This window comes from Pipra filicauda, unplaced genomic scaffold, assembly GCF_003945595.2.
Source record: "Pipra filicauda isolate LSUMZ 115617 unplaced genomic scaffold, ASM394559v2 scaffold1_size10287979_pilon, whole genome shotgun sequence".
Taxonomy (NCBI): domain Eukaryota; kingdom Metazoa; phylum Chordata; class Aves; order Passeriformes; family Pipridae; genus Pipra; species Pipra filicauda.
The window spans coordinates 7,557,742-7,579,818 of NW_024104310.1; the positions used below are offsets into that span (position 1 = coordinate 7,557,742).

At 46.8% G+C, this 22,077-nt stretch overlaps 1 protein-coding gene and 1 long non-coding RNA gene across 2 annotated transcripts in view; one reads left to right on the plus strand and one right to left on the minus strand.

Moving 5' to 3' along the window:
* Positions 1 to 1,799, minus strand: part of ACVR2B (activin A receptor type 2B) — a 99,727-nt gene extending 97,928 nt beyond the window's left edge. The window contains exons 1-2 of the mRNA XM_027727790.2: positions 1,784 to 1,799; positions 1,035 to 1,241 (exon numbers count right to left, since the gene is read on the minus strand). Coding sequence (XP_027583591.1) covers positions 1,035 to 1,086 — 52 coding nt within the window. The 5' untranslated portion in view covers positions 1,087 to 1,241; positions 1,784 to 1,799. The remainder of the gene's footprint in view (positions 1 to 1,034; positions 1,242 to 1,783) is intronic.
* Positions 1,800 to 3,844: 2,045 nt separating this feature from the next.
* LOC120323147 lies at positions 3,845 to 17,323 on the plus strand. Its single transcript, XR_005563332.1, has 2 exons — positions 3,845 to 16,117; positions 16,982 to 17,323. It is a non-coding gene; the product is annotated as an uncharacterized LOC120323147 (long non-coding RNA).
* Positions 17,324 to 22,077: the final 4,754 nt, after the last annotated feature.

Here is a 22,077-nt window from a genome sequence, read left to right on the forward strand (position 1 = left end):
AAAAAGGAGGGGAGCGCGGGGATTTCCAGCGTGCCCGCGTTTTCAGTGCTGGGGGGAGCACAGGGGGTCTGACCCCTTCCCCGCCCCCCTCCTCCCGAGGGCTGCGGGATGGGGCACCCCATGGAGACCCTCCCCGCCTCCCGAAGCGCTGCCCCGGGTGCCTCCTCCTGCTGTTCCCACGGCCGTGTCCGGGCTGTGGGCGAACTTCCACCCGCGTCCCTCGGCACAACGTGCACCTCGCAGGTTGGAGGTGAAGTTTGGGGACCAACCCAGGTCCGTAAAATAAACGGGATGAAGAACATACAAAACAAACACCCTCCGCCTCAGAAGCCTCCTCCCGAGGGATGCTCCCCCAGGCACCCCCTGCCCCGCACATCCCCTTTTTCCCAACTTTCTCCCAGCGGCGCCAGCCAGCCCCAAAGGGCTCGTTCCGTGCCAACCCCTACGGGACCGCGGCGTCCCGTGGGGCTGATGGGGAACCAGAGGGTGCCCTCGGGGCGGAGGGGGGTCCCCCACAACCCCCCACCCCGCGTTACACAACCGCAGCCCGGCAGGAGCGGGGCGCACACATGGCCATTACCTGAGAGACCCCGCACCATTCCGGAGCGATCCCCAGGTCTCCTCCCGCTGCTCCCAACTTCTACACCCACGCAACTTCCTCGGCTTCCCCCCCACACGCCCCAGCCCAGAAGTAAATGCCCATTTTTACAAAGTTTCCTCGAGATCGCGCCGTGTTTACATTGCCATGAATTCCCGCAGGCTGCCTGGAGGGAACAAAAAGCAGCTCGGGGAAGGCTTGTCCTGCGAATAGGGAGAAAACGGAGAGGGAGGGCGAGGCGATGGAAAGCAAAATAATAATCATAATAATAATAAAGGAAATTAACCCGATAGCAGCGGTGGGGGGATTCCCCAGCTCGGGTGCTCTGCTCTGCTGTGTAGGGAGGCTGCAAATAGCCGCACGGCCCATTCAATTCTGCATTTGGAGACGCGACCGAGAGCCCGAGCGGGAGGTAAACACGCCGAAAGGCTCTTACCTGCACAGAAAGTTCCCCAGAGCACGGCGAAAGTCAGCCACGAAGCAAACATAGTCCTTTACTTTTTTTTTTTCTTCCTTGCGTGCACCTCTATCCCCAAGGGAAACAAAAATAAAAATAAAAAGATCGAGCGCGTGAAAAGAGGGGGGAGAAGCGCGGCTCTGCCCTCCCTCTCGCTCTCAAAAAGAAAAAATGAAGAAAAAAATCCTGGGGGTAGGGGGGGGAAAAAAAGGAGAGAGAAAATCGGATTTAATTCCTTCGCAGTCGCAAAATGTATCCAGTGGAGACGAACAGCCAGGGGACGGTTCGACCTGCTCCTGCCCGGCCCACGGTTCGCTCCCAGCTTTCCAAGAGTTTCTTTCCCTGGGCTTTTGTGCTGGGAGCGCGGCGTGCACCACACACCGACTCCCCCACCTCCTACTCCTCCTCCTCCTCTTCCCCTTCCCCCTCCTCCTCCTCCCAACCCAGCCCCTCCGGCTCCCCCAGCAGCGAGGGGCGAGCGCACACACGCACACGCCCCCCCCCCTCCCACCCCCCGAACCCAACCCCCCCACACGCCGCGGGTTCCCGCGCAATGCACGCGCAGGATTCGGTCTTCCCCCCCCCCCCCCTTTTTCCCGCACACACCCGCGCATTCCACACCCACCATTCCCCCTGCCCCCCCTCCAACCCCCGCGCAACCCACGCGCGCTCCCCGCGCCGGCAGCGAGCGGGGAACCGGGACCGGGACCGTGCGCGGTGGTACCGACCCCGCATCCCGGGCGGCTGCGGAGCGGCAGGCAAGGGCCAGCGGAGGGGCTGCGGGGCGGCGGTGCGGGGCCGGAGGAGGAGAAGAGGAGGAGGAGGAGGAGGAGGGCGGAGGCGGGGGGCCGCGGCATCGCGGGCTGCGCGGGGCGCGGGGCGGCGGGAGCGGGGGCGCGGCGGGAGGTGCCCTGTGCGGGATGGGCAAGGCGGGAAAAAAAAAAAAAAAAAAAAAATAAGGGGGGGGGAATGGGTAGGGGGAGAAAGGGAGGTGTTGTTGCGGTTTGGGGGGGTTTTTTGTTGTTGTTTTTGTTTTTTTTTTTTTTTAATAATTAAAAAAAAACGTGGAGGGGGAAAAAAAAAAAAAAAAAAAAAAGCTGAACGGCGTCCAAAATGGCTTCTAAAAAAAGGGAGAAGCCAGCGCGGAGCCAGCGGGGAAACCCGGATGTTGGATACAAAGGGGGATGGAAGGGGCGGGGCGGCGCGGGGGCTCCGCGGGCGCTGAATGGGGAGCGGCGCTGCCCGTCACGGCCGCGCCCCGCGGGGAGGCCCCGGGGGGGACTCGGGGACGGGAGGTAGGTGGAGGGGGGGTGTGGATAGGGGCAGGGTTAGGGGCTGGGGTCTGCAGGGGTGAGGGTTAGAGGCAAGGGGTGACGGAGGGTGTGTGCGAAATAGGGCCAGGGTTAGGGGCTGGGGTCTGCAGGGGGCCAGGGGATGTGGGAGGGTGTACATGAAATAGGGGCAGGAGGTGGCAGAAGGGGTTTAGGGGACAGAGGAAGTGTGAATGGGATGGTGGAGGGGGCTGGAAGGAGAGATTTCTGGGCTGGGGATGGCGGGCGGGGAGGTTTAGGAGCAGAGGTTGAGGGAGAGTGTGTTGGATAGGGGCAGGGGACTGCAGGGGAGAGGTTTAGGGGCAGGGGATGGCTAGAGGGGTTCAGGGTCCGGGTGGGGGAAGTGCAAACAGTAGGCACAGGAGGTGGTGGAGGGCGCTCAGGGGAGAGGTTTAGGGGCGAGGGTGGCTGGAGGGGTAGGTTGAGGGGTGGGAGTGGTGGAGGGGGTGTGTGAATAGGGGCAGGTTTAGGGTCGGCAGTCCTGCAGGGGACATGTTTTGGGGAATGGAGAGGTTTAGGGAGGTGGTGGTGCATAGAGGCAGTGGGTCGCTGCAGCGGGGGAGGGGTTTGGGAGCAGGGAATGGCTGGAGGGGTTCAGGGTGGAGGGATGGGGGAAGTGCAAATAGTAGGGGCAGAGAATGGTGGAGGGGGCTAAGGGGAGAGGTTTAGAGGTGGGAGGTTGGATGAGGCGGAGGGTGACAGAGGGTGTGTGTGGTTAGGGTCAGGGAGCTGCAGGGTGGAGATTTAGGGGCAGGGGATGACTGAAGTGGTTTAAGGGCAGAGAGTGGGAGAAGTGCGAATAAGGGCAGGGGATGGTGGAGGAGGATGGAAGGAGAGATTTAGGGACTGGGGGTGGCGGGCAGGGAGGTTTGGGAGCAGGGAGTGAGGGAGGGTGTGTGTGGATAGGGATAAGGGTCCTGCAGGGGGGAGGATTTGGGGGAAGGAGGAAGGTTTAGGGGTGGATGGGTGGGTAGGGGCAGTGGTTGGCTGAAGGACAAAGGTTTAGGGGCAGGGAGTGACCAAGGGGATTTCGGGGGCGGGAATGGGGGAAATATGAATAGGGCAGGGGACGGCAGAGGGGGCTGACAGAAGAGGTTTAGGGGCAGGGGGTAGGGGAGTGGATAGGGGCAGGGGGTGTCTGGAGGGGGAAGGTTCAGGAGCAGGGGATGGCTGAAGGGGTTTAGGGGCAAGGGTTGGGGGAAGTGTGAATAGGGTCAGGGGATGGCAGAGGGGGCTGGGGGGAGAGGTTTAGCGGCAGGGATCATGGAGGGTATGTGTGGATAGGAGTGGGTTTAGGGGAAGGTGTTGGCAGGGGCATTAAGGGCAAGGCATGAGGGGAATGCAAAATAGAGGTAGGGGATGGCTGGGGGGTGTTTAGGTGGCTGGGGGGAGCTGGGGATGGGACAGGGGATGGAGGATGGGGTAGCACAGGGCAAAGCTGCCTCAGCCTCTCGGGTTAATTCCCCACGCCTTCCCAGCGGAGAGAGCAGCGTGGATCCCCCTGGGGACAGGAATAAACTGTGTCCTTGTAGAAAAAACAATCCTCTTCCCAGCAGTGAGAATGTCCTAGATTTCCCTGCACCCACAACGGCCCCTTGACCCCAAGACCTGGTAGGGCAATGGCTCCAGGACAGTGTCCAGGGTCGCCAGGACTGAAGAGGCACCTCAACAGAATCCATTTTTAGGGCGTTTCAGTGTTAATAAGGTTTTCTTCAGTGCCAGGACTACAGAAATTGCATTCTTTCCACAATTTATTTTAGTTATAATTAAATAATACAGCATTAGGGAGCACCAAAGGAATCTCGAGGGGAAGGAAGAGGAAAGATGCTGAAATTAGGTCATTCCCAAGGCTTTGGGTCTGCGAGGTCCACTGACTCGTTGGAGAAAGGGCTGTGGCATGGATGGATGCTGTGCACGGGCAGAGCTCCTGCACATGGCAATGAACTGCGGGTCAGCTCCCTCAAATTTGTCCGATGGGGAGTAAGGCTGAAAATATTTCTAAACTCATTTTCTTTTTCCTCTGGAGGGAGATAAGAGTAAACATGAATCATTCTTCTAAAAGTTTGAGAAGCATGTTGTTCCAAGAAGAAATATGCAATTTTTCTTTTTACAGTAACAAGTTCGCAGGAAACTTCAGGAGGCTTTTACAAAGGCTTGTAACCACTTTGAAGCTGGAGACTTTTTATATAGGTATAGCACTTGTGTAACAAGGTCTTAGCTGTGAATGGGATTCCTGGGTGCAGTTGCAATAAAGTGATTAATAGTATCATTCATGGTATCATACCTCATTCATAGGTTTCCTGTAAGTAAAGAGGAATACATTGGCAGGAATACAGTGGTTGTGACTTTAAACACGATACTCTTGGGGGGAAAGTTACAGCAAACACGTGCACTGAAGGGCAATGCAACTGGTAAAGCTACGAAAATGGCTCCAGAGAGTAATTTTTAGATCAAAAATCGGGGGGAAAAAAGCACACAAAGAGGTAGTTCTAGAAAGGTTTGTGGCACGGAGAAAGTAAGGTGAGTATTACCACACAGCTTGTGTGGGTCAGGGGTGATCACTGTTTATTCAGAAACAAACACTAAGGAGTAGTGCTTATTTGTTTGGGGTTTTTTGCAGTCTGGAGACAGAAAGGCCTGATTTTGTTACCAAAATGCTTATCACCAAAATGTTTGTCACTGCTGCTTGTGACACATATCCCTGAGAAGGCCACGGAGGATGCAAAAGGGAATGCAGAACAGTCATCAAAGGAGAAGTAAATGTCCTGGCCGTGGGCTGCAGCAGCTCAGGATGCATTTGGAGCCTCAAGAGAAGTGACAAATAATGGGTCAATATTTCCTATAAAGCTGCTTATTTCATTTGAAAGCAAATAACGGGTCAATATTTCTGCTTATTTCATTTGAGGAATAAGTTGTTAAACAGCTACCAAGTGACTGAAGTATGGAGAAGGGTGTCGGGTGATAAAATATGACCCGGTGTTTCACTGTACCAGGATCCCCATGATCAGCTAAAACAAGACATTTAACTCGATCCAAGAGGACATCAGCCCTCGGGAGCAGGCAGGGTGACCAACACAGCGGTCACTTGGGCCGCCTCCCTGCCCAGGCTCAAACACTCCCCGGCCGGCGCTGCTCCTATTTTTAAATCTCTGTGCTATGAAAGGCCCCGTTTCACAGCACCTGAATTGGTGCCTTACAGGCAGGGACTCGGGAGTGTGTTTATCACGCAGCTGTCATCGCTTTTGAGGAAACAGGCCCAGGGCACTGCGGATGTTGTCCTAAAGCCACCCGAGGAGACAGGCACGACGTGGCCTTTTGCACCAGGGCAGCTTCTGCTGTGTGGCACAGGCAATGCTGCACAGAGCAAACTGACCCACGACGGCTGGACCCAGGGCCTTTTACCCGGGGAGGAATGATACACTGAATTTTCAGTTACTGAATTTCATTCCGTCTTGCTTACATTGTTTCACAGGGAGGTGTTTACCCGTTTGAAAAGGTAAAATGTTCCCTCTACTTGCAACAGGAAAGCCCAGGAGTGAGTATTGTCGCTGGAGATAATGTTACAGCCTTAGCAACGTGACACTTTAAAACTTCATCAGTCTCCAAGAATTTCAGAAAAAGCAATGAATGAAGGTAGCAAGTGTTAAGAGCAGGCAGTGCTTGCAAGAAGTGCCCTTACCAGCAGCGTTTTCAAGAGCTGTTTTCTGTTTCTAGTTATCACTAGAGCAGCACAGCTCAGACCGCTTTTAAATAATTATACTTAACAGTTAAAAAAACCCTCCCGTGCTAAAATAAATTTTAGCTAAGATGGTTTTATGCTTTGCAGCCTCATATGACACTCAATCTTTCTCGTGTGACTGTTGTAACGAGTCAAATTCATGTATTTTGATACCATGCACGTGATAAAGATGCTTGGATCACTTAAGGCTGTACAAAACTGCAGTGCTCGCATGTCATTTATCTTAAAATCCTATTGTAGTGCTCGTGAAACGTAATTTCTTCATTGAATGGGAATTTATACTGACAGAGGTGTTATAAAACATGGAAAATACTACAGGGAGGGGGCCCAACGTTTTCTTTATCTCCTCAAGTGTTCACTAACGGGGATTTATTTTTCAGCTCAGCGTTGGTTCATTGCAGGTTACAGAGCTCTGGTGCAATTACAGGGACCCGCTTTCAGCCTTCTTAAGCAAAATTCACATTACTTGCAACAGGTTGGAAATGTGTGCTGTGGCCTTGAGGCAGCAAACTGGTTCACAGGCTGCAGTTTCCATATTGGTTCCTAAAGCTGCTTGTAGGAAATCACCCAGCCTAAAGGAACTCCTGGGATCCCAGCCTCTGCCTTCCAGTTTCAAAATGCATGGGTAAGAAAAACCAATTTATATTCATAACCTTGAGTAAATAAACTGTCACTTTAACTACACATTTTATTGTAATTAAGCGCTTCCCAGTAATAACCAACCCACACTATGAAGCTGTTTCTTAATATAACAGTAAGGCAAGTTCTAGGCTGTGAGCAGAATTAGGAAGATTTTAAAAGCACAGACCAGTTGATATAACAGGGCAATGTCACGCAGTTCTCAGCATGTACAGAAAAGGTAGTTTTGCTAAGGAGCTTTATCCTTATTTTCAAGAAATGCCATTGCTGTGTGATCAGCAAAATCAAATCTCACCTGTGGAATTTCCCAGTAGGATTTATACCCAGTATTAGCTTGACTCTGCTCCCAGTGGCTTTGCCTAACTCCAAAGGGAAGAGACTTGAGGCAGATTTAGACCTTCCCCAGCTTTCTAAGGACCCGCTGCTGTCACCTCTCCATAATGCAGCTACAATTAACTTCGCTGGAATTTCTATATTTGAAGCAGCTCTAAATTAGAGCCTGGACTTCCAGACATGGATGCAGATAGTCTCTTCTGCTGTCTGTACGAGCCCTTGGGCTTCACACTAAAAAAGCCCACCCATGTTGACAAATTTGCCCTTTGCAGTCTGGCTTCAGTGCAGCCGGTAAAAATAGCGAGTGATGCAGCAGACAGAATGGGCCCTAAACTATATTTTTTGATAGCTTTTCTTAGCTCCAGACTAAAGAGCAAGGCATCAGATGTTGACAGATTAGCGGGGAATATACCGAGCAAAGGGATCTGTTACTGAAATGCCCACAGTCCAGCGGTTTTGCTGTCGTCCAGAATTTGAACTTCTCCCTTGGTTTCAGTTGTATTTTGATTAAAGCATAAATACCAGCAACTGGCACGTGTCAGCCGACATCAGAGCTATGTGCCAAAACTTTCTTCAGGTCAGAGCTTTAGTGACACTTTACTTATCCATGGATTTTGTTAGGACTTCTGGGGCATAGCTCATTATTTTTACAGCTGTAACCAGCAGTCGTTGGATAATTATTTCCCTTTAAATCCAGGAGAACTCTTCTTGCCTTTTGAGTGGGGAACTTAATTGCAAGAAGTCTCTGGAGGATGGTTGACGCTGGGTGGTAGTTGTACCATGGGCATGTTACCTGCCCCCAAAAAGGAGAATCCAGGCTCTAATCCATACCCCCAAGTTGTGCCAGCTTGCCGGGTACCAAAGCACACCCACACTCGAGTTGGAGACTCCTGTGTTCAGACGAGGAGGATTAGGGACATCATATGACTAATTCTGCAATGACGGTATATGCTTAATTGGTAAAGGACTGTGTTTTCTATCCTTTTTAAACCCAGGTCACAGTGTCAAAAGTCTGGCTGACGTTTGAGGTTCCTTTCAGGTATTTTCTTCATTGAGATTCACTGTATTTAAAGCTACTGTGGTTGCCAGCTTTGTCTTATTCCCTCAAGCGCTACTATGCCTTTTAGTCATAAGAAACCAGCATTCAAATTCCCCTGAAACACCAGGCTGTGCTGCTTTTGCAGCCCGCAGAGGGCCTTCCCTCAACCACAGGTACAAAAGCTCTGACTGTTGCAAAAGCCAGTGGCCAGGAGTCAGAAAAGCACAGAATATATATATGTATATATATGTATGTATGTATGTAAAAGCAGACTATGGTCCTAAACTTTAGACATGTCCTGCTTTTATGCTCTCTTCTTCAGATGCCCTGTAACATATAAATACAGCGTTGTTGATGCTTAGCTCATAAAAAAATAAATACTCTCTAACTTCCAAGACAGTGTGTTGCAGCCAGTTGAAGTCAATGCATCTTAAATTTGGTGGAAGGAAGATGTTCCTACCAGCTGATTGTAGTTAACCATTCAAAGAGTTTACCAAGGGCCACAGCAGCAAAATTCCTTCTATTTAAAGCTGCCTGGTTACCTGTCAGGAAAATGTGTTCCTGAGTTGGTGTAGCCACACTGGAATTGCTTTTTGGTGACAACTCTGTGGACTGACAGCCTCCAGTAGTGTCAATCTATTAATCTCTTGCTCTGTGCCTATAAAGCATTCTGTCCTCCTTCCGTTAGAAGCTGAAGGTAAGTAAATACAGGTCCCATCATGAGATCATTTTGCTTGCATTCAGGTTATCCACAAAGCCTCTACTTGAGGTGGACAAGCAGAAGGGCAAAAGAAGATCTTTCCATCCTTGGCATAAGGCCAGCCGAGGTGTGACGCTGTGAACCTGGGGCTCGGGAGCTGCAGAGCTGCCCTGGTCATTCTGCTTTGCTGTGCACAACAGCCAGTGTTGCTGACACTGTCTGGGGGAAGGGCAAGGTGTTAAACTTGCTCTGAGCTTGGAGTGTTTTTGGACCAGGTCAGGCCAGCCTTAAGTGCTGCACGCCTTTGGGTGGCTGCCAGCAGATCCTGTGGGGTTTTGTAACACCTAAAAAAGACCCTGAGAATACAACAGCTCTTGAGTTTGCAGAGTGAGAAGAGCCCTTAGACTGTTTTCCAACCTTGTCTGCTTAAGTTACCATCCTGTGTAAAAGAAGATAGTAATTATTTACTCACATTGTCTTCAGCTGTTGATGTTTTACCTGGAAATGCAATGCAGGTCTTTTAAAGCACATATGGTGGCTACAGCAGCCTAGAGCCAAAGCCTGTCATCTCTCCAGCTCCCTTGCCTTCCTCTCTCCCCAGGTGTTTAGTTGGCAGAAGGACATCTTTCAAATTCTGGTATTTTATTTAAAAACCTAGACTCAGTTTAAACTCAGAGGTTTTAAACCGGTTGCAATTAAGCTTTAACAACGAGAAGGTTCTTAGGGAGGTGCTGTGTCCCTTTGAAATGGCTTTTTGAAGAAAAGCATCTGTATCCCTCCTGAAGCCAGCTGGACTGCACTGCAGGGTTAAGTTTCACTGTTACCTGTGGCCTTGTGCCTCCTGACACACTCAAGGCATGTATGGAAGGACCAATAAAACATGTCCTGGAGTGTTTGGTGTATTTTTAGAGTTTGTCCCAGATTACTGGCCTTTGTCCCAGATTTCAGTGGTTAGGGTATAAGAATGCCCGGTGGGGCTGAGTGCTTCCTGCATTGCTCTCAGGAAGGCTTTAATCAGGAAAAATACCCTCTCAGAGAAGGCAAATAATTAAGTTTTTGTGGCACATACTCTACTGCCATTAGCAGGAGATGATAAACACTCAAGACCACAGTTTAAATAGAACGAGGCAGATGCACTGAGCTTTAAAGTGCAACATTATTGTGTTATGTGGTATTGAGTAATGAATTGGACATTACTAACAAGGTAGTTTTCCTTTTGTCTTATTGGGACCAGAGTTTGTTTTTACACCATAAAGTGTCTACCTTTGCTGCTCATGATGGGAAAATGCTGATGTAAACCACCTGGAGGAAGCTCATCCCACATGCTGACAGTTGGCAATGTGCAAGTGGGGAGCTAATGCTGGAAGGGATCTTCAGGTGTCATCCTGTCCATTCTCCTCCCTTTGACAGTGTTTAATTGACCTATGGCATTCCTGATAAATGCTCATCCTACCTCTTCCTGCAGTGCTCCAGGCTCACAGGCATGATGAGTTTAGCCTGCAGAACTTCTTCCCTCCTGTGTAACCTCAGCCTTTCCTGATGTAATTTGGTCCTTACTGAGTATATGGGGGAATGGTTCCTCCTTTTCTCTCTTCTTCAGCTTTTACTCATTGGAAGATCATCTCTCCTCAGCCCACCAAAGTCCAAACACTTCAATTGTCCCTTCCTGACATTTCTAGTTGTGCAGCATGACACTCACTCCATCCCTTGGACTGCTTAGCCATATCTCAGGGGCTAAATTCCCTTGCTGAAGTCCTGGACTCCCCATGCCAATATCTCTGGCATCTACTCCTCGGCTCTGGGGAAATTCTCTGGATTCAGCCCTCCCAGTTATTTTGAAGGTCTTTGGGATGTTGAAGAGCTGCCTGATGGACCCATCCAAGCAATTTCTGGCTTTAATTTTCTTCCATCTCGGTCTTGCCTCCTTACCTTCCTACCAACTGCTTCTTGCTCAGCTGTCCTAATGCACTTTCTCAGACAATTTCTTCAGCCTCATGGCATAGGACATAGCACATGTAACAAATATTAAGTATAAAAACTATGCTGTTAAGAATCCAGTCACCGGTCCATCAGTTTTGTAGGGAGATGGGAGTGACACAGCACCAGGACAGATGCAGATAAAGTTCTGCTGCACTCAGTCATGCCTGTGAGAACCTGCTCTCCTTCCCAGAGCTCCCCAGTATTCAACTCTTGGACATTTTGGCATATTATCAGTGATAAATGTATTCACAAGTGAGAGCAGACAGCCCTGCAGGTTGTGATGCCAGAGTATTGTGGGTTCTTGGCATCAGCAGTGCCTGTCTGTGGATTTCAGATGAATGAAACAGAAATATTTTTATAGTCAGCCTCAAGTTTTTATCTATTTGTAGGTGTCTTGGTGTCCCCTAAATAGGGATTAGGTCCTTTGGCAGGAAGACTGCACTTTATGTCTTGACTTTCCTGGCCCCGTATCCACCCAACCTTCTCTTGCTCCTGAAGGCCACTGATCTTGTCCTTTATTTTTGCTACCAAATGCCACTCATTTATATTGAGAAGCAGGTTCCAGCAGCAGGGAAATTATCAATAATCCAACAAGCAACCAATCTGTTTCTCTTTTCTTGTGACCTATCCTGCTGTGGGATGATGCACCCACAATAATTCTTACTGTTAATTATTCACCTACAATAGTTTAAATGCTTGCAAGTGCCTACTGACATCAGATGTGGAAAGAATTCAATAATAATGGAGGGAGAAGAAAGATTTTAAAAAAACGAGGATGGCATGAGAAGGCTGAAGGATATATGGCAGAGGTACTGGTTGGGGGTATTCTGGTGGCCTGGGTTCCAGCTCAGGCTTCTGCAGGATCTCTGATAGGCTTTGCTTTACTTATCTCTTAAGTCCGGATCAGAATAGGAACAACGGACTTTATCCACAGAAGTAATTAAAATGTTGCACTCCCTGGCAGCAGAGTTAAAATCAATTTCTCTAATACAAGATGAAGAACAATTGGCCAGGCTGCTGCCATGTGGAAAAAGATCTGAGACTGTGATGCTTGAGAGTGCAGCAGAAACCCAGTGCTGCAAAAATCCAGCAGTTCTCCTGGGATGTCGGTTGCGAGGGGCACACTGGCATGGGTCAATCTTTCCATTCTGCTTGGCAATGGCAGGGTCTTGGCTCAAGAACAATTTCCACACCTCGGGAAACATATAGCTCAGCTGGGGAAGGCCCAAAGAGGTGCATAAAAAGTGACTGGAGGTGTAGGAAACTTGCCTTTGAGGTAAAGCGGAGAGAGAGAAGTGTGTGGTCTGAGCTGAGACAAAACAAATTGTCAAATACATGCAAGACTGATGCAAAGAGGAGTGGCACAATGTGTCCTTTTACCTTCTGCAAGTAGGGTGAGTAATGGGCTTCAACTCCAGCAGGAACAACACAGGTAAAAGGAAAAATTTTCCGGTGCTATGGCTGTTGTGGAATTGGCACTGCAGGAAGTTGTTAGCCAAAACTCTTGCAGGAGTGGTTGAGGTATTGTTGATTGTACTGGGAGCCCCTTAGAGGGGTTTATCCAACTGTTTGGTTTTTTTTATTTTCTCCAGTTGCCACTGAATCACTGGAATTCAGCACTGCAGCATTTGGGAAGACCTGCCACAATAGCACCTGCCTGTTTGTAATCAAGAGGATTGCAAAGCAATCACATGCATATTTAGCTGATGTGCAGCTCCCAGGATTGATGGTGCACAGAAACAAGCTAAGAAATGTGTGTGCTGTAACTGTGGAAGTTGGTTATTCTGGAGCACTGAAAATCCAGCTTTTCTTTGACAAGGAGATGCTGCACGTGAGAAATATCGCAGGTTATATTTAGTGTTACAGAGGCACAAAGGAAATCTCATTAGAACCCACTGACAGTGATCTGTTGAAAAGGGAATAGGAGCGATTTGTGAGCTCGTGGAAAAACAGTGCATCTCTGTTCTGCCCTGTCCTCACTGTCTGCTGCTACTCTAGGACACAGATTTCTTGAGAGAAGGATCTGTGCCTGCTTGCCCAGCTAGCTCTGATACATCATATTTTATTTGCTGGGAGACTCGAACAATGAGCAGTAAACACTCCTGGTCCTGTTTTAAACACATGGAAACTGCAGTACAGAGTAATAAAATGACTTACTCAGAGTCACAGAGCAATTTTGTGGCAGGGCTTGGATCAAAATCCAACTCCCTTGCTCCCAGACCGGTGTGCCAGCCTTTCTCTTCATTGACCCTTAATTTTAATCACCTACCAAGAAATTCTGTTGGCCTCTTCCAGTTGACTTCCAAGGGAGTAATGCCAGGTATCAAATGAAGTCACTGGGAATATCAATGCAACAGAAGCCAATATCAGATGCAAAGAAAGAACTGATGGAAGGGGAAAAAATAGATTTTAAAAAAAAAAAAAAAAAAAAAAGAAAAAAAGAAATAAGTTCTAGTGCCGTTTCCATAATATCATTCCCCTTTTAATTTGTGCCTGGTCAAAATTAAAAAAAAATAGATCGCTAATATTAATAGATGAAATGAATCTTGAATTTTATAATAGTGGAGGAAATGAAAGGAACAAAGTAATATTGTGTTGTTAACTGAGATTTTAATAATGATTCTGTCCTCAGTTGGTGCATTTATTCCACAGAAAGTAAATCATTAATGAGGAGGAGGGGAAAACAGTTTTGTGGTGATGGATTTTTGAAAGAAAAGTTTAATTTTGCTAAACTTCCAGAAACTCTGAAATGTGTCTGGAGCTCTAAAACTAAAACACCAACACTTCAAAAACAGCTCGTAAAAGTGGGATTTAGCCAAGTGGTTAACATTGCCTGGGGAGTGGTGGAGGATGTCCATGGCTGCTCTCCAAGAGAACTGAGGTGAGTGGATGAGGTAGGGAAGAGATGCTGGTTTGATGGAGGAAGGAAGGTTTGAAGGTTTGCTGTTGGTTGGTTGCATTCTCGTAGCTATTTCTGAATAACACCTGGAGAGCAGTAGGACATCATCCTCACTCTGAACCAAGGAAATCCCACTGGGCTCATCCTACATTTTTCTGTGGACTTCTGCAAGACCTGCTTCCACCATGTCCTCTGCAGGGGGGTGGGTGTACTCAAAGCCCTCTGAGTGCTGTGAAGGTGTTTGATTTCCCAGGTGAATTAAAAACCCACCAAGGCTAGCATGTCCACCTACCCACCATTGCCTTCAACCACCTCCAAGGAGTCCCAAAAAAAAAAGGGCTCCCTGGAGCAACAGCCCATTTCACACCAAGTCCTCTGGAAAAAAATGTGAAGCATGGGGAGAATCACGGTCTCACAATGGTGGAGGAGAAAAGCATCTCTGTAGCTGAGATTTGCTGCCTAAGAAAAAGCCAATATGGAACATACGTGGCTGTTTCTGCATGAAGGAGATAGGGGAAAACACAGAATTCCCCCGATTCCTTAATGAGCACAGCACCCCAACAATTAATGTAGAAATTTGCAAATTAAACCACATTTCTGTATTTAAATTATCAAATCAGTAAAGAGATGTAAACATTAACCAACATTATATGAGAGCCTGGAGTGTCACCACAAAAAAATTAAGACTATGTAATTAAAAGTACAATGCAATTTATTTTTATATCGTTCTTCATTCAAATCAACAAATCTTATTACTTACCCAAAAATGTAAAGCAGACTGCAAACTAATTCAAAAGATGAAGACAAAGTGGCTATTGAAAACTCTATGTTTGTTGTTCCCTTAGATCTGGCACCAGTCATGATTTAATATTTTAACCACTGTAATAGGTTATACTGCTGAAGAAAAGTGCATTAATTACTATGGGAAACCTAAAAAAAAAAATCTAATTAAGAAGAATAAAATCATTCTTATTGACTGGGAAAAATAAAACTATGTAAAGGGAAATGAGGGATGAAAAAACTGACAACACACAAATATTAATAAATGTTGTCTGCTCAGGGTAGGAAACACAATTCTACTGTTACTGGGGGTTTGGATTTGAAACTGGCTGGAAATCACAGTTGGCCATGGCTAAAGCTCTTCTCTCACCCACTGGAAGCCCCTTCTAATTAGCTGCAGCTTGGGAAGTTGAGTTTGCTTCAAGTTCAGCCCAACATGTCCATGCAGAGCCAGCCCCACTGGCTGTGTCTGAAACAACAGACTAAAGCATGACATGGAACTGTGTTTCAGGGTGTAGTATGGGGTAATGAAGTTATTATCTTGACAGTTGACATCCTTCCTACAAAATTAGAGAGCACACGTGTGATAAAGCAGCCCAGTGTCCCAAACCATGCCTGGGGACACCACAGGAAGGAATCACCATGGGCAGATGCCACTCTGTCTTTCTACCAGCCACAGGTCTTTAAAGTAATGTAAAAGGAATGTTTTTATGTGAAATGCCTACCACCTCGTTTGCTCAGCCCCAGGGAAAGCCGTCTTTTGACTTCACCCCCAAGTAGCCACTGCAAGGGACGACCCACATCCCCTTTCTGTGCCTTCACAGGATCCTCAGGGATGCAGGGTTGCTTTGGGAACAGGTGCATCTTGTGTCAGCCAGAAACAGCAGCCAAAAGTGTTAGGAGGTGTTTAACTATATTTTTCCAGATGTGAAACTAGGTGGGACCATGTGGTTTTGTCATTGCCAGGATTGGACTCTGGGGCTGTGATTTTGAGCTTCCATCCCAATTTGGAATAAGAGTGTGTTTATTTCATGACTTTGAGCATTCTTGTCAGCAAAAGTAGTTTTCTGCCCAACTTTACTGCCCTCATTACTAAGGATCCCAATGATGTCAAAATGTCTATGGATGTTAAAAAGAAGGGAGAGGGTTCCATAGGGTCAACATCTACAGTGTTTAAACAAATACACATGGTTTAATTACTTCAGCTGATATTAGTAGTATTAATGCCTTTTCAAGCAGAAGTAATCCTTTGATCACTTATATTTACTTCACATATGAAATAGACTGCAGCAGTTTGGCCAGTTCTTTTGTGCCGAATCCAGTAGCTTGTACATCATTAATATCACCAAATATGAAAAATTAGTGGTATAAATTTTGCACAACCCTTCCAGGATTACAAATCTTCCTGAAAGGCAAGAGGAATCGTCTGAGGAATAAGGACTTCTAGGTCCAATGAGTGCATGCTCTGCCAGAAAGGAAGAAACTGAGTGAAATCTTTGCAGCAAATGATGCTATTATGGATGTGTACTTGCACAGAAAGCCAGCAAAAGGGCACTGCGGCACCTCAGCTGTGTTTTGGTGGTATCACTGACACCGAGAGTCACACAGCTTTGTGCTCAAAGGTAAGCACATTCTCCTTTCACACCTTCACCCACGGGAAACAAGGTTCCAAAGGAAAAAGCATTGACAGGGGTTGTTTGAAGGAGTTTTGATTGACTGGAGGTTATTTTGCAACACAGAAACATCCAAGCAGTAATGCCTTTTGATTAGCAAAGAATTTTTATGTTGAACCTTGCAAAATACACAAGGATTACTCAGAAAGAGTGTCACATGGACCATGTGTAATTATCTACACAACGGTTGCAGAAACAGCCTTTAGTTATAAAACAGAAATAAGCAAAGCTTAAATTCACTCTTTGAGAGAAAGATAGAAGGGTTTTTGATGTGGTAGCATCTGAAGGCCATTGGATCAGGACTTGCCATACTGTACATGCTCTACTAATCCAGGATCCATAGACATCAGAACTTTGTATGGTCTGGCCTGAGCACTGCGCTGCCAGACACCCAGGGCTGATGCAATCCCAGTGCACAGTTCACACACTGCAGTGGCTCTGACTCATGTATGGGACTGGGGACCTGGGGCCTAGAGGCACACAGGGGCTCTGAGCTGTTGGTCAGGAGTGGGATGTTTTAGTTACCTGAATTTGGGGCTGCCACTCTGCTCTGGCATCCCCCAGCCCAGCTGTAACTCTGTGTGCACTGCAGGGCACGGAGCGAGTTGCACCACCAAGTGCCTTAGATGCACAGAGAGAATTAGGGCAAGGGAAGGTCGTGAGTGTAGTGGTGGGATTAGACTCCCCTCTTTTCAGGTATTTACCGAGTAGATTTCTAAATGCCAGCTGTCACACTGGGCTTTCAAGGCAGCAAGAAGAAATAAGTTGGTTTATTATTCAATTCATCTGCTCTGTTTTAACCATCTACTTTAGGAAGAGATGAATCACCGTGGACTCCATTGGCAGTATTGACAGGCTCTCTGTTGACTGGTGAGGGAGCCACGGGTGACTCCCTCAAGTCCAGATTTCTGCTTTAGTTGGGTGAACCTACCGAGAGCTTCGTGCCCACACTGTAAGACTTGGATGCCCTGAGCAGCCCAGACTGTGCCATTTCAGTCAATAACTTCTATGGCAAGCACAGTATTTTTGGAGAAGCGACACCCATCAGGAGGAGTTTGCAATGTAAGTGGACGAAAGAAATAGCAGGTGGGGAACAGAAATTCCCTGTGATCAGTAGGAAATAAAGTCTGTGCTTCCTGCACCACATGCCTCAAATGCTGTGTCTCTTTTATAGCAGGTTTTCATGTCTTCACAGAAAGATTGGTTCAGGTGTGAACTCATCATATGGATGATCAGTTCATGATGATTGCTGTCATCTCCCTCCCTCCAAGCTGAAAGGGTTCTGTTGAAGCCATATCTCACCCTCTGTGGCTATTGCTGTACCTTATCCTCAGAGCATCAGCCACTTCTGAGAAAGTCTTGGGTCATGAGGAAAGAAACTGTCTGGGTCATCAAGAAAGCCTACGCTTGAAAGAGAGAAAAAACCCACCAGTCTGTAGGAGCGTATGCTATTAAAAAGCAGAAACCAGCCTACACGTGTAAGAGTGGCAGCCTCTACAGTGTGGTGTACGTCCACACACTTGTTTCAGAAACCATCTCCCTTCGGCTGTGATCCCTCTCAACTGTTTGCAGTCTGTGTGCGGTGACGTGCATGGAATATTACTACGAAAATGTGCATTCTTGTTAATAGGTATAGTTTAGGATGATTGTTAGCAGAGCATAAGGCCTTATTGATTGAAAGTGGCATATGGCAAGGATGTATAATGATTCACTTTGGCTGCTAGTTTGAAATCCTATTCACGGGTGAAAAAAAACCCCACTCTCCTTTGCAGTCAGGCTTCATTCTTTCTGCAGCATGTTTTTCAAACCGGGCCATTTTACAAGTGATCCGTAGGAGAGATTTCCTGCTCTCCTGGGTGTGTGCTCAAAGCTCTTTTCAGTCTTGCAAGGGCAGGTCACAAGAACAAAAGCTGAAGTTATCATACGCCTCCCTTTGAGGGAAAGGTGGGTTATCTTGCAGTTCTATCTCTAAAACTCTTTTTCTGGGCATTTAGTGTTTATGGAAGGTGATGGACTTGAAAACACAATAGGCAATAAATGCCAGGGAGAGGTACAACACCAGTTTCCAGCAGCATTCCTTGGTGCCTGATGGGAGAGGGTGTGAATCCCCACCTTCAGCAACAGCCTCATGGGAACAGTTTGACATTTTTACCAATTGCATTTTTGAAAGATGAAGCTGCCAGTGCTCCAGAAAGCTACAGTAGAGGTGAGCTCTTCTCTGCATCCAGCTTCTCTTCACCAGTGGGAAAAAAAATGCACGTTCCTACATGGCATTAGCAAATACAGAGTAATTAACCTGAGGTAAAATCCCAGTGAAGGCAAAGCAGACAAAGTATTAATAAATGTGAACTGACAGAGATAAGCCCTGAGGACCTCATGTATCTTCCCCGTGTGTTAGCAGGTCCAAGTGAAGCCGAAGTTGTCTCACCTGGTTTACCATGTGTAGACTGACAAGATAAGCACAGACCTTGAGGCTGGGTAAGGTGGCACCTGTGAGTCCTGAATGCCCCCACTCCCCCCATTAATGGTACTGCTGAGGGATGTGATGAACCTCAAGAGAGTTGTCCTGAAGGACAACAGCTCAGAATGACGCTGTCACAGTGCTCGAGAGCAAATATAGCTGCAATTGATCCCAGTACTGACCCCAGCACCCACTCACCCACTATTGCCAGGAGGGCAATGCAGGGAAGTGTTTTGCCAGGTTGGCTGAACTGTGGAGGAAAAGTTGATCCCAGAAACTTAGAGCTATCTTGCAACCTCCACTGAACAGGAAAAAGCTACAGGGGCTGATTCTAACCCAAGTGGATCAGCTCATATAGGAAGATGACTGATGGAGGAAAAGATTATGATCTCTGCCCATTCCTAAGCCCTGAAAACCTCCCTGACTCTTATCAGGCTGATGTACAGTGATTTCTGGACACTTTTCTTGGCAACAGCACCAAGAGTGATTCAAATGGCATTCACTTCACTACTGGAGGCACAGCCCTTCCGTTTCCCCACCAGCACATAAAGAGCAGAGCCTTCATATGTGTCTCTTCTGGGAACCAGTGCTTTCTAGGAATTGCTTACAAAGAATTAAGTAATCTATTTGATTGTCATCCAGAAGGCCTGGGCTTGCTACATGATCATGCTCTATTCTTTTTTCCAGGGAGATACTCCTTCAAGATGGTCTTGAGGATTTGCCTGTGGTAGGCAAAACAGGGCTCTCTTGAATAAAATAACTGAACAGGCAAATAAACGGAATGCCTTTCATTATACCTGTCACCAGTTTATTTACTCCATGGCCTCTTTCTACCATAAAAGTCTGGAGTGATTTCTGCATAGTAAAACATCTGCACTCATTTTCAGAAAATAACAACAACTGCCAAATGTATGAACTCACTATTTTCTCAGAACGCCTATTGTTCTGTGTCTGACCCTTATTGTTTCTCATCTCCTGTGAGTGGTTTACAATCAAATCCACTTTATTTACAGTGGAAAGCAAAATATGTCGGAGCAAGACAATTGACTACAAGTCTTCAGTCAATAACAGCTTGTTTTTGTGCCTGCTAAAATGTAGACATTTCTTGCGTTCATTGAAATCGGTGGCAAAATTCCCATTTGGAGGTGTCTGTTCAGTCCTGTGCCAGATCCTGGGCTCCTGCTAAGTGTAAGCTGGTACACCTTACTGTGCACCTTCTAAACCTAGGTCCAGCATGCACAAACTGTCTTTTCATGGGCTCCACAAGCCACTCTGCAGTAAGTACTCACAATTAAGACCTTGTATCAAGACAATACTTTAGCATCACTCAATTGGTTTGCTGATTAGGACCCTTTGTAAGAGACTGAGCTGTTGACAGGTGAATCATCTATGTCCCACAGTGTCTCCGTCTTTACTCCTGGTTTTTGGCCAACATTAACTCCCACTGAAGGCCTTTCTTATATAATTTTCCTGTGAATGCTTTCCATGGGGTCATCACATCTCAGAGATAAACACTGAAAAGCTGAAGCATGCTATTAAGCTTCTTAAAACATTAGAAAGACAATCATTTTGACAGAATAGATGTTAATCACACTTATATAAAAGCTTTTCATCTTCAAAGAATTTAACCAACATTAATTACATGTAATTGGCTTTTCCACGTACGTCATGCAAAACACACCTTTCATGTCACTTGTTGTATCTTACCCAGGATTTCTGAGAGAAAGCTGTGCCTCTTCAGTGCAACACAGCTTCCTGAAGCCACCTGAGGCCTCATCTTGCAAATCCCAAAGGGCAACATTTAAAACAGCAGTTGCACAAAATATAGACACCTCAGCTGAACTGAGAGATCTGTGAAAAAAATAATGCCATCCCACTTGGGTGCCTGCAAAGTTGTAAGTGTCTTCATTTCCCTGACAAAATCTTCTGAGGAGACTCTCTGAAGTGTTGCTGTCCCTTGTGCCTGGGGATGTCCTTGGCTTCACTAAGCCCATCCAGCTCCCATAATCACACTCTGGTACCTGCCTGAAATGTCTGGGATGCCCTAGCCAGAAGGCAAGGTGCTCTCTGGACTCCAGCAGCACTGCATTTGACAGGCTACAGTGAAAAGAGAAAGGACCACATTTTCCATGGATACCTTGTCTTCAAGCACTTACTCATGAAATTGAGAACTTGGGTCCATTCCTTTCCTCTGACTGACGAGGTCTGAAACCCCCATCTGGCACCACTCTGCCTTGCTTTTCTTGCATCTTTTCATTGAAACAACTTCTACATTCAGCCACAAACAACTTGAAAAAGTTAAGGTTTTTATTCCAATTTACAGCGTGTGTGAGACAAAAAAAAGCTTTCTTGCCCAGCGAACTGTCAGGATTCAGCTAGGAAATACGAGTTCCACGTGTCCTTGGAAGAGCTGGCTAGTGTTCAGGTTCCCCAGAGCTCAGGGCTGAAAGAAAAGTGTTTTGGAAGCATAAGTGACAAAAACATAAATTTCACCAAAAAGGATAAACGAAGAAAATGTCCAACACAAGAAAAAACAAAGTGTTTACAGGGATTAGATCACAGAGAATTTTTCCCAGAGATGAGCACTGGTTGGAGGATAAGGTTCACAACAGATAATAAACCAAACCCAAATACTATCTAGGATCAACAGCACCACCCAGGTCAGGATTGTAGGACCTTTCCTATCAATCAGAGATAGGTGAAGGTCCTGATCGGTGTCTTCCCTCTGTTTGGCTGCCTTTCAGAAGACAATGTTGGAGGTGATATTATGCTTGTTTTCATATTGAGTGTAGCACCATTTACAAGCTGATTATCACTATCCCTTCTCATATACTCAGCTAATAGTACTAAAAAATATGCTGTTAGTTCAATGGCTCATAAAGCTCCACCTGGCATTCCTGCATTGTCTTTAGGTCAATAAAGGCGACCTAAAGGTCCAGGATTTTCTTAACTGTTATTCTTAGCTCTCAGCTTTTATTCTAACCCTAGATGGCTACGAAGGCCAGAGACTGAGTTTCCCATGAGGTTGTTTGGGTCTGGGATAATAAGTTCCAAGCCTCTTGAACTGTCTTGCATGTTGAAAGACACCCCATCCTTCATGAGCTTGCATCAGAGAGAGGGAGAGCTACATGTTATGGTCAGGATGAGCAGAAAAACAGCCATGGTGTGCAGAAGAGAATTCAAAGTGCCCTGGGACCTAACCCCAGATCACAGAGAGGCAGATTTTGAGAAAAGCATTTAAGTGGCAGATTCCAGTGCAAGCCATAATTGTGCTCATAAATCAACAAGATCCTGTAAAAATCCCACACAGTGTCACCTGCCCTCGGTATCTGGAGTGGCTGTTTATTTTGCAGACATCTTCACCCTCTCATTCTCAATATTGTAATTCAGTTAGTGGTCACACAGTTCTGTCAGACTACTCCCACGCTGGAAGTTAAGTAAATGGTTA